Source organism: Caretta caretta, chromosome 6 (assembly GCF_965140235.1).
Source record: "Caretta caretta isolate rCarCar2 chromosome 6, rCarCar1.hap1, whole genome shotgun sequence".
Lineage (NCBI taxonomy): Eukaryota > Metazoa > Chordata > Testudines > Cheloniidae > Caretta > Caretta caretta.
Window position 1 is genome coordinate 112,804,454 of NC_134211.1, and position 12,034 is coordinate 112,816,487.

A 12,034-nucleotide genomic window follows, 5' to 3' on the forward strand; every position below is an offset into this window, starting at 1 on the left:
AAGTTTCCCCGCACTGCACCATGAACAAAGGGCTAGAAGGCCACATTTTGGAAGGCGCTGGGAAGTCTGGGGTATGGGTGGTTGGACTTGGGCCTGAGGAATGTAGTACAGATGCTGGAGCCACAGGTTGTGACCTAGGATTCAACAATGGATTGCAAGTGAGTGTAGCCTGCCTTAGCAAACCCAGGCTCTGCTAACTTTAGTTCTACCAGCTCCGGGCTTACATTGCAGTGTAGACATACCGGGAGAGGCCAATGGAAGGAGACGTAGGGTGAAATCCTGGCCCTTTTGAAGTCAACAGCATAACTCCTATAGACTTCAATAGGGCTAGGAATTCATCTCTGTTTCCCTGTGGCAGTGAGGACGTGGGGATTGTGGTTATGGCAGTAGGCAAGGGACAGGGGCATGACTCTGGATGGAGGGTATGGGGTACTGGAGCAGTAGAACTTTGGAAAATTCACTACCCTGCCCCCTAATAAATGTCCAGCAACATTTGTTACCCTTTCAGGGGGTTTAAACTCCCTCCTTCTGCCCTCAATTTACTTAGATTGTAAGATCTTTGGGAGCAGGGACTGTCTCTTTATTTGAGTGTACAGTACCTAATACAGTTGGGGCTGGGACCTCTAGGTGCTAAGCAATACCAACAATTATAAGGTTTATTTATTTATTTCACCGTTCTCATGAAATTGCTTCTCTCTCTTCCCCCATGGAAAACTAGCAATATTGCCCATGCTCATGTTCCCAACAGGAACTTCATCTTCCTTGGGGAATGGGCCCATGTGTTCCTTCCAGACATTTCCCACCAAAACGGGTCCCTAAAAGCATTTGTAAGGAGAGCCAAGGAACCTTGACTGGTGAGAAGTTTGGAATTTCAGGAGGAGTATTTCACAGGGAGAAGGGACCTGAGCCTGGTGGGTCTGAGGACCTGGGGGGATAGGATGGGCTTGGCAGGGGGCTGATTCTGGGTGAGATTGTGGAGGTTGAGAGACAGGCTAGACTTGGCCTAAGGGCAAGGGATTGATTCTGGGTGGGAGGACTGAGGACGTGTTCTGGGCTGGAGGGGGGGCTTAAGGCTCTGACTCCCGGAGGACTGGCTTGGAATTAATAGTTTCGGAGCCCATTGAACCACCTCAGTGCAACTCTGGAGTCAAACGCCTCCCTGAGGAGGAGAGGCGGTAGGAAACCCCACATGGTGGGTTTTTCCTTTCCCCAGACACGTTTGACTATTTTGTCCTCATTCAAATTTCCATCCCGCGCCTGCCTCTGGATCCCAGATTCCATAGCCATTATACAAGCCGCTGCATTCATTGGCTGCTGCTGCTGTCTAAAACAGTGATTTTCAAGCTATGGTCTGGGGGGGTCCGCAGACTATGTCTAAGATTCCCAAAGGCGCCCCCCATTCGAAATATTTTAGGGTTCCACAAATGGAAAAAAAATTGAAAACCATTGGTCTAAAATATATGCTTTTTAATCAGCTGGAAGCCTGAAATGGGAGACCCTGTATATTTTGGGGGTAACCAAGAGCCAGGATGCTTTTTAGTGCCATTTCCTTTGGCAAAACTTTTGTTTATACTAGCAATTGATTAAACCTGGCAGGACCCTGGGTAGATCCGGTGTCCTATGGCTTGGCAGATGTGTGAGCTCTTACACAAGGAATCACTTTAGGCAGGCGCAGCTCAGTGTAAACAGGGCATCACTGGACTGGAGACTGGCTTCTAGCATTCATAGGAAGGTGTCAAGAGTGTAATTTTTTTTTTTTGGGGGGGGGGAAGAGAAAAGCAGAGTGGTGACAGTTTGGATCCCTTACGGAATCCCGCCTCTGCGAAGGCGTGAATCTCGGGACTGCGCTGCTGCTCCTTAGTACTAGAAATTAAAGGCGCGTCGACAAGGCTGAGCTCGGCGACTGTGGTCCCCCTACAGAGCCGGGCTGCATAGTTTATTCTGCTCACTCGCGCTGGAGACACGCCGAAGCGGGGACAACGCTTTGGGAGTTGTTTGCTTAGGAGGAGAAGTACAGGGAAGGGGATTAATGCGCTGCCTAGCGCCCCTGCCCCCTTGGCCGCTCGCTCTCGCCGCCCCGAGCCGGGGCGCTGCCTGTCCGCCCGGCACCGCAGGCTGATGTCACCGTGGCTGCGAGCCCCGGCGGGATAGGCTCGGGCAAGGCGTGGAGGGGACGCGGGGCTCCTGCAGCCCCAGGCAGCGGCGGCAGCAGCCCGCGCAGCTCCGGCAGGCAGGGGAGCTAGGCTGGCTCTCGGTGAGACCCACCCCGCCGGCAATTAGCCTCACTTTTTATACGGCTCCCATGTAGGCAGGGCACCCAGGCAGCCGTGCCAAGGCAGCTCTAGGCCTGCCTCCCTCCCTCCTCCCTTCCCTCCCTGCAGGCGACTTTTCAGGAGGAAGCCACCAAATGCAAAAGCTCTGTCTCCAACTTTCCTCGTTAGCAGCAAAGCCGCGGGGTGGCGGTGCGGGGAGCTGCGGGGAGTACCCTGGCTGCACCCCCGGAGTCAGATTTAGGGGCGGGCGGGAGGAGCCTGCAGGGTTTCCACGTGTCCTCTGGGTCTGCTGGACAGGGCTTCGGAGAGCCAGAGAGGCCGAGGGGGGATGCATCTGCCACCGCTTGCCACTGAAGTCGCTCTGAAGGCAGCAGGCACGCGTCTGTGGCGGAGGAGAGGCGCTCCCCCCTTCAGCCCAGCCATTAGAGACCCGCTCCTCGCCCCCGATGAGGAGCGGAGCCAGCTGCTTGTGTGTCTCGGGCTCTCTGGTTAATAACAAGCTTTTAGGGGAGCGGTAGCCCCGGCTGGAAAAGTATTTCCTCGGGCGTTTCCCTTCATCCCTTGCTAACTGTCATCACAGACTTCACAGGCAGCCCTGCCTTCCTGGCACTCCCCCGGAGAAATCACCAGTGCATGGGGGAGGCAGGAGAGAGGCGCTCCGGGTCAACGGCAAGGGCATCCTCAGACGAGCCCGATGCGGGCTGGGCGCTGATGGCCGGCAGGAGCGAAGCAGGGGACAGAGGGGAAGAGGCTGCGGCTCTGATGGGACGCTGAGCGGAGCTGCTGCTGCTCGCCCGCGGGAGGAGCCCAGCAGACCAGGTGCGCTAGAGGGGGAAATAAAAAGGAGCGAGAGATATTGGTGGGTTTGCTGCCTGGCTACTGGCTCCCTAACCCCCAGCCCTGCGCAGCCTGCCAGTATGAAGGAGTAACTCGCACCCAGCGTGGTCCTTGGCCATCGCTCAGGGAGCCGGATATTTCAAACCAAACGATGGCTTTTCAAAAATCACCCGATCCCTCCAGCGCCACCAGGAAAAACCCCAGCCTGCTGGAGATAGGCGCTCTCTGCCTGGACTCGGACATCATCTTCGGCTTCACCAGCCACCTGCTGCGGAGGAAAGGCAAGGTAAGAGAGACCACCGCGGCTGGGGGTTGTTGGGACAGGAAAGCGCTCGGGGCCAGGGGCAGCAGTGGGCGAGTTGGGTTTGTCTGCAAGCACCGATTTCCGCCCCGTTGTAGACAGAAGCTAAAAGAAAACTTGGTAGGGTTTAAGTGTCTCCTAGTTCCTACGTATAAAGTAAATTCCGAAACGTGCAACGAGCCCACGTGCAGTTTCAGCACCACGAACAGTCCAGGCTGCACAATAAAAGTCCAGCAATTAAATCCGGGAAAGACACCGCTGCTTAGAAACACCCTTCCCAGGGCTCCTCTATGACCGTCTCAATGGCAAACGCGCGGAATACAGCAAAGCCACTGAATGATCCTTTCTGAAAGGGATCCGGGCGGCTCCCTCGGATCACCTTGCTTAAAGCGTGGAGCGGTTGGCTTCAATCTACAGGAAACCTTCGAAATGAGGGTGTCTTAGAAATACCTGTGTCTATCCAAGGTGTTTTTTAAAAAGCACCTGATTAGTTCTAGCAGCATGACTCGCAGCGCAGAACCGGAGCTGGAACCTGGGCCCACTCCCCCTTTCCAGCTGCAATCCAGCCCGACACTGTGAGTCGAAGGAGGCTTTTGCAGCCATTACTCAGACGCATGAAATATTTAAGCAAGTTACTGAAGACCTGCAGAGCGCATTGAGTAGACACGGTAAGGAGACCGGGCACAGCACTCAGAATCATGCGTGTGTCTTTGTCTCCTCTGCCCCCAGGTTAATGCCAGGGACAAGGTACTAATGAAGCGTTCCCAGCTGTGCACAGTGCAGGGCCCCGGCAGCAGGGCAGCTAAAGGTTCGCAAGGGCGGGCTGCTTGGGGGCCAAAGGCATTGAAGTTTGCCATGGGCATCCCTGAGGCTGTGAGTGGCCAGATGGGCTAGTTACAGTGGAGGGTCTCCGGCCAGGATCTTTAACGGCTGCTGTAAATTAGGCCTGGAGAGTCACATTTTCCGATTTCACCAGCCTCCCCTGATGGATGCATTGTTTGGCTTGTGCGCGTTTGTGATTTGCGCGCATAAACTCCGCGGGGGACCTCGCCTGCAGCAGGAGATGATGGGGAATGGCGGTCATCAGAGGCACATGGAGAGATGCTGGGCTCCCACCGGGAACAAGAGCTTTGCAGAGCTGCCTAGTGCACGCGTGAGCCAGCTGGGGCGCCGGAGCTCGCAGGGGAACCGCTGCCGCCCAAGAGAGTCTGGGGAGGTGGCGCATCAAGCGGAGCGTAAGGGAGCTAGCGCGCAGTCGACAGAGTTCAGAGCCATTAAGCGTGCATTTAATAGCTTTCATTACGGATTAAGCGTCTGGGATAAGTCTGCCTGGTAAAGGCAGTCTCCCTGATGAGGCGACACGCATTATAGCGCACCCTGATCATTGCTTGAGCGCCTGAAAATCCAGGTGCAAATCTCCGGGAGCTAAAGAGCGATTAAAGTCACGCGGCCAAAGAGACTTTCCATTTAAAGACCTTTTATCGGCAGCCCGCATTTCGGGCTGTGGCTCTTCACTCACCTGTGTCCAAAAGTGAGCTGCAAGAGGCGCAGCGCGTTATTATTATAACCATACTGAGTCAAACACAAATCGCGCGAGTGTAATGCTGGTACATATCGTTGACCTGTATTTAATGGGGATTATGTGTGCGCGGAGGGGAACCGAAAGTTTCCAACCTGCCTGCCCAAAGTCAAATGCACGCATGCGAGGCAGTCTAGCGGCTCTGCAATGAGGCACACTAAAGAAACCACTTGTGGCTGTGTGTTTCCGGAGTGAACCCCTCCGCCCCTTCTAAGTGGGTCTGGGGAGCGCAGAGTGAGCGCGTGTAGACTGAATTCGCGGGGGACCTGTGCAAGCACATGGCCAAGTCTCTGCCACCAAAGTGCGGAGTAGCACGGGGCCAGCAGATGGCGCTCCAATCACAGGGACCGCTCTTAGCCTGCAACCAGAGACCAGAGTATATTGCCCCAGCCCTCGCGGTTGCTTCATTCAGGTACTTATGCACTGGAAGGGCTCAGACTATCCGGTGCGAGAGCAGTAGCTGGACAGGGCAAGCAGGTCTCAGACACATAAATAGCAAAGACCCAAGCCACGCAACTACCCTGCCTGCGAGAGTGAAGTGTGAAGCCACTGCCCGTCACACTCTTGCAGGTGTAAAACGCATCCAGATCCTCTCCGCGGGTCAGAACAGAACCGGCGGGATCTTTGTTGTCGGGGGGGGGGGGGGGGAGCGTAGCAATCAGGGGCAAGGAAGGGTTCCACCCGTCTGTCTGCCTGCAACACAAGTGCTAAGGACAGGAGGCGGAACGGCAGCCAGGGAGACAATTAGCTGAGGAACGGGGATTTCTCCACCTGTCGGGTCAGCTGTCACATGCACATTCCTAAAGAGCTGATGGGAGCGGGCGGAGCGGTACACAGACTCCAGCGCGCGTGTGTGTGTGTGTGAGGGGGCGAGAGCGCGGAGAGTCACCTGTGCAAGGTGCGCGAGGCTCTCAAACGCCACCCGAGCACACGTGGCTGGGGCCAGGCACCGAGCTGCATCGGGAGAGATTCCTCGAGCGAGCGAGCTCTCCAGGCACGTGGCATAAAACAAACGGCGAGAGTAACTCAAAGGACGAGCTGTGCCTCCTTTCTTGCTAGTTTGAAGTGCAGAGCCCAGGGTTCAACCCCATTTCCTTCGCAGGCACCCTTCCCCCCCTCCCATGATGTAGCAGTTTAAAAACCTGATCCTGAGAGCTGTTTGGAAAGTTTGGCTCGGGCTGCCCCATGCACACTCCCAACAAGCAACCCCCTTGTCACCGTTGGGGAAATTTTTATTTGAAGGGGCTCGCGCGGCAGGCACCCCACGAACGCTCCGGAGAGTTTGGAGCCGAACGGAGCCTGCAGGGTCAATGTAGCAAAGAAACGCTCAGACTCTAGCGGCTCCCACCTCGTTCACCCCACCCCACGCGGAGCCCCTCCTCCTCTCGGAGCAGTTTTTCCTAACGCGCTCCAGTGCGCTCGGTCCCTTTCTGCCCCGAGGTGGGGAGCTCACTCCTCCTCCGCCTTCTCCTCCCGCCTGCTCCGCCCGCTGGCTCAGTCCGGGGCTTCTCTCGCGAACTTGCAACCCAAACTTTACTCCTTTGAGTTCCAACAACATGGGAGGAAATATTACGTAGCTCCAGGCCGCCGCCCGCCGCAGCAGCCGCCCTTGCAAGTGGAAACCAAGGAGCCGGACTTTGCAGCCCCCGGTCCCTGGACTTGGCAATGGGCAGGAAGGTCTTTCAGGACAGCTCGGGATTGCGCAGCCCAGTGTAGCTGCAAAGAGCTGGGATCTGGGCGCGCGGGTGGGTCAGGGTCCAGGTGACAAAAACCTGCCTGGTCCGGAACCATGATCCGGGCTGCAGAGAACCCAGGTGGGAGAAGGTGTCTGGGCTCTGAACACCGGGCTGCGGGGGTAAGTTGGGGCGGAACTTTTCAGGGCAGGCTAATGGAGCCTGGTGCAGAGCGCGAGAGGTTTCACCCCTGCCCTGCGCGCGCGGATCCCCCAGGTGCTCGGAGTTTGCTGCTCCTGTAGTTGGCCGCGCGCTGGGGAGGCGCGAGGGGACTTTGCACGGGAGGCCGTGCGAGCAGCGTGCGCGGGAGCCGGTCAGTGCACCCGGCCGTGGGTCACAGAGTTGACTTTTTGCACCGGTCCGGCCCGGAGGCTGCTCTGTGCAGGGTTCCCCTCCCAGGCGCAGGGGCCCCGCTTTGCAGGCTGCCCCAGATAACGGGAGCTGCTGGCTCCTTGCACCGTCCTGAGTCCTTCTCTCTTTGCAGATCGCGGAGGGAAGCTCTGGGCGAGAGCCGGCCCCGCTGTCTCTGGAGCTCGCCCCTAGGAAGAGGCTGCCCCCTGCCGCCGATGAGGACCGTTGCGGCAGCCGCCCCGCTCCGGAGGGAGCTGGGGCCGTCTCGCTGGCCGAGCTGGGGCACTTCGAGAGAACCGGGAAAGGAGGATGGTGCAAGAACTGCCAGGTCAAACTGGCCGAACTCAAGAAGCAAGCCGTGAAACTGGCCGCCAGCAGCAGCCCAGCTAACTCCCTGCCGGTAAGCCGGGCCCTTGCCCCCTGCCCGGGCACAGGCTCACGCGGAATGGGGTTGCGCAATCGCGTCTGGAGCGCACACAGCTGGAGAGCTGTGGGGCCCTTACCTAGAGCTCTACACTGTGGCCACCCAGTACCTGGCTACAGCTAGATCTTTGTATACTACACAAATCTGCGTGAGGAGGGCTGTCTAACACATAGCATGTGTAGAGCTGTGCAGCCAAGGTTCCTGGTACCTGTCTAGAGCTCAGCATCTGCAACTCAGTGCTACTGCTATCTAGCTTTCTGCATAGTAATTTTCTGGGTCTCTGCGCTGTTTTAGAGTAATAGATCTAGCTGCTAGGCTGCAGAGCTAGATCTCTGCATAGTAAATACCTGTGTCTATACATAGTGCAAGTCTAGATCTTTGCAAAGTGCTGATCCAGAGCTGCAAGGGGAGTAGAGGGGGCAAAAAAACCTAACAAGTTTTAAGACTGAGCTTGATAAGTATATGGAAGGGATGGGATGGTAGGATTGCTTTACAGTGGCACGTGGCCCATCTGTGACTGCTAGTGGTAAATATCCCTAACAGCTGGAGATGAGACTCTAGATGGAGAAGGCTCTGAGTTACTACAATGAATTCTTTCCCAGCTGTCAGGCTGGTGGGTCTAATATATTTGGGGTCAGGAAGGAATTTCCCCTCAGGTCAGATTGGCAGAGACCCTGCAGGTTTTCACCTTCCTCTGCTGTGTGGGGCACTGGTCGCTTGCTGATTTAAACTAGAGTAAATGGTGGATTCTCTGTAACTTGAAGTCTGTAAATCATGATTTGAGGACTTCAATAACTCAGCTGGAGGTTATGGGTCTATTACAGGAGTGTGTGTGGGGGGGAGGAAGTTCTGTGGTCTGCAATGTGCAGGAGGTCAGACTAGATGATCACAATGTTTCCTACTGGCCTCAAAGTCTATAAGTCTATGAGTACAGATCTAGGGCTCCATATAGTATACATCTAGATCACTCTGTCTGTACTATTTTGCATGTGATTTGATTATAACATGAGTGATTTCAGTACTAAAAATGGTTAAAAACATTTCAAAGACTTCAGATTTCAAACTCTTCTTTAGCACAATGAAATTGCAGCCATTGCAAACTCACCCAGTACATACAAATAGCTGATTGCCAACATTACTTTTTGCTGACAGCGTGAGCTGGAAAGTAGATTAAACATTGTGTGGCATGCAGTCAGGAACACACACTGTATCAGAGATCAAAGTCAGTCCAGACTGTGCAGTCTTTCCTCACACTAAGAACATGAAGTGCCAATAGTGCCCTTTGTCAAACTTGGTAGAAGTTGGTGTAAGTGGCCTGTGTCTCAGAGCCCCAGTCACATAGTTCTGGAGATAGTCTGAGCTGAAACGGCAACTGTGCTTTACAGGACATTAATTTGTTCTATTGCAAGATCACTAACAATTGGCAGTAGCACTAAAGTGGCACTAACAATTGCTCATTTCATGGAGGCCATAAAATGCTACCGAATGTTAAACTGTGATGTTCCCGATGTGCCTACATATTTCATTCACATAATTTGGAAAGAAAGTTTATGAAGGATGGTTTTGCTGGGCCCTAAATGTCTGGATGCTTGAATACACATCTCTGCTTGGTGGGTTGACTCCTGTTCTTAATCTCACCAGGGCAAATCTTGGTCACATCATATTCTCATGCATTTATGCCTTCTACTAGACATTAATGAATATCTGATAATGAATGAGTGTATAATGCATGAGTTTCTGGGGCTTTCATTTGCCATATGCATTGCTTTACCTATGGGTAGTGTGTTTATCTGCACAGTCGTCGTCTTCCTCTGTGTATATGATATGCATATGTTAGTTGCATTATATTATTAATATGTTCTTCTAGCAAAAGTATGTGAAACATCACTCTTAAAAGCCATTATAAGTAAAAAGCATATACAATCATGACTAGACACATTAACAGATCACAAAGATTAGGTAGTGGGACAACATAGAACAGAAAACCCTAGTAGTTCATTTACAAGGCAGACAAAATGTGTATTACATTTTTGATAGCATTGGAAGTAACATTGTTTTCCAAACAATGCTTATCTGGATGTTTGCAAGAAGGAGGGGAGAGGTCTGCAGAGGAAGCCAAACCCTCTTGACCTTCATTTTCATTCAAAGAGTTCCTGTATGATCTGCAGAATTCCCATTGAATCTAAATATAGTTTTGTTTGGAGGTGCATTGTACTGCAGTGTCAGTATGCAAAGTTCAGATTATAGTACCTTAGGGCTTGATCTAAAGCCCTGTGAAATCAATAGGAATCTTTCCATTGACTTCAGTGGGCTTTGGATCAAGTCCTTATTTCTTTAGTGTAAAATGTCATGTGCTTTATCTCAACTGAAGGCAGCACTATTGGACCTCCTGTTGTCTGGATCCCCATGAATGGTGAATAGAAGTTTAATTTCCTATTGTTAAGTGTATGTGATATACTGGCTTTAAACGAAGCATACAATGCCTGAATCCTTATTATTCTTATAGGAGTTTCTGCCTTTATTGGAAAGTAATGGGGTCCTATATTTAGATAGAAAAGTAAATGGATCTTTGTCATGGGAAAAAATACATATGCTGGAAAGTCAATGGGTCTTGCCCAGGTGTTCAGGTGAAGAGACCTGTCTCCAAAGGCCTGTTTGTGTGGTCTCATTTGTGTAAGTCTCCGGGGAACCTCCCTGATAAGTACTTGATGATGGGTAAATTAATCCCCCTTTTCTTCAGGGTTCAAAGCATGCACAGGAAAGTAATAATTTAATAGCTGTCGCAGTGTTAAAACCTTGACAAACTTGTTCTTAGAGTAATAGATACAAAGAGTGGTTAGTTTATTGAGTAGAGTATGATAATCTCAAAGAGCTGAAGCTGTAGAGTTACAGGATATTTAATGGTTGAAATTGTATTTTCAAATGCCCACAATACATTTAGTTCAGCAAATAAACTACTTAGTACAGAGGAAGACAACACAATCAACAGCAAGAGTCCCTATTAATTTACTGTACACCAGTGCACTTTGAAGGCAACAGGAGATAATGGTCCCGATCCTCAGCTGGTGTAATCTGGCATTACTCTGAAGTCGGTGGAGCTATGTTGATTTACAACAGCTGAGGATCTGAACCAGTGTGTTGGCAGGTTGAGCATTTTATAATGTTTCATAATGTGCTAGCAAGGCAGCTTTTATTTTGGTTTCTTGTTTAATTACATAACAATATTTGAAAAAGCAGCTTCTCTTTCAGACAGTGGCAAGTCCATACATTGAAAATAAAGATAGAACTAATGACAAGGAATTAACATACTATGGGATGAGTAAACACAAGAAGGCTACTTCTTTGAACTTGCTATGTGCTCAAAGGATTTGTGGCCTTTGCCATGATAATTAAGGAATCTTTCAGCACAGATTCAGAAAGGTCTCTATACCTGGTACAGAGGCTCTTTGGGAAGGTGGGTGGGTGGTTTATAGATGAAAGAAGGACATAATTATTGATGAAAGAGGGAAGTTGCATTCTCATACATGGTGCAGCTGATAAGGGTTTGAATTCAAATTAGAGTAAAAAGTCAAAATATTGTTTGCTGTCCAAAGGATGAGTTTCTGTAACCTGCCTTAAAGGATAATAATTGCTTGAGAATACTATGATTAATTTAGCTTTTGTGCTGCTGCCCTTTGAGTAAAAGGTAACTTAAAATGAGGTTTCAGTGCTAGAGAGATATTCAGTGTCTACTGGTACACATTTGTTGTGTTATCTTTTTAAAGTCCTGAAAGTCCACTGACCATATATGGACAACTGATAAGAAAAATATTAATCTTAGCCTCAGTTAAAACTCCAGAACCAAGTTCTTAAACAAGAAATTTACTACACTCTACACTATCAATTCCCTTCTTTCTGTGTTTTCTTTACTATTTGCTGTCACAATGATACCTGAAAGTGAACTAAGATGTAGTTTCAATCAAGCATGTGTAGAAGCAAGCAAAGTTTAATGTGGAAGTAACACAGATTAGCATTAAATATTGCAGTATCAGTGTCCGTTTACTGGGCCATGTACTTATTCTGTGTAAAAAAATAAAAAAGAATGAGTCTTGGTTTATCTCTAATAAAAAGTTTTGTATTTGTCTGGCAGACTGGATGCCTCAGGGAATTGGTAATGGGATACAGAGTCTTTTACTAATGGCGTTCTGGTTTGAATTGAGACCCGGTTGGTAATGACTGAAAGTTGTTATAATTTGACAGCTGTTTGGTGACCTATAGGAAAATACTTGGTGGTCACAGTCTCATTCCCATTTGGCAGATATCCTCATCACAAACCACAGCACAACAATTAGCACTAATTGGCATAGTTGTTGGCAGTCACACAAGAGAGGCCAAGGATTGAATGGGCATGTAGATTTAAATAATAATAATAATAATAATAATGCTTAGGGTTTAAAATCTTCACAGCACTTGACAAATGTTAATTAATTAATCCATTCAATGCCCCTGTGAGGTAAGTAAGTCTCATTTCTAAAGAGATGTCAAAGCAGCATATGG

The 12,034-nt window shown here is 50.6% G+C and overlaps 1 protein-coding gene across 2 annotated transcripts in view; it reads left to right on the forward strand.

The window, feature by feature from the left end:
• Positions 1-1,636: 1,636 nt before the first annotated feature.
• Positions 1,637-12,034, forward strand: part of KIF26A (kinesin family member 26A) — a 134,665-nt gene continuing 124,267 nt past the window's right edge. Inside the window, exons 1-2 of one of the 2 annotated variants that reach the window (XM_048854573.2) lie at positions 1,637-3,396; positions 7,208-7,474. In XM_048854573.2, the coding sequence (XP_048710530.2) occupies positions 3,262-3,396; positions 7,208-7,474 (402 nt within the window). In that variant the 5' untranslated portion in view covers positions 1,637-3,261. Of the gene's footprint in view, positions 3,397-6,390; positions 6,846-7,207; positions 7,475-12,034 lie in introns of those variants that run through there. The other variant, XM_048854574.2, reaches the window with a different exon arrangement.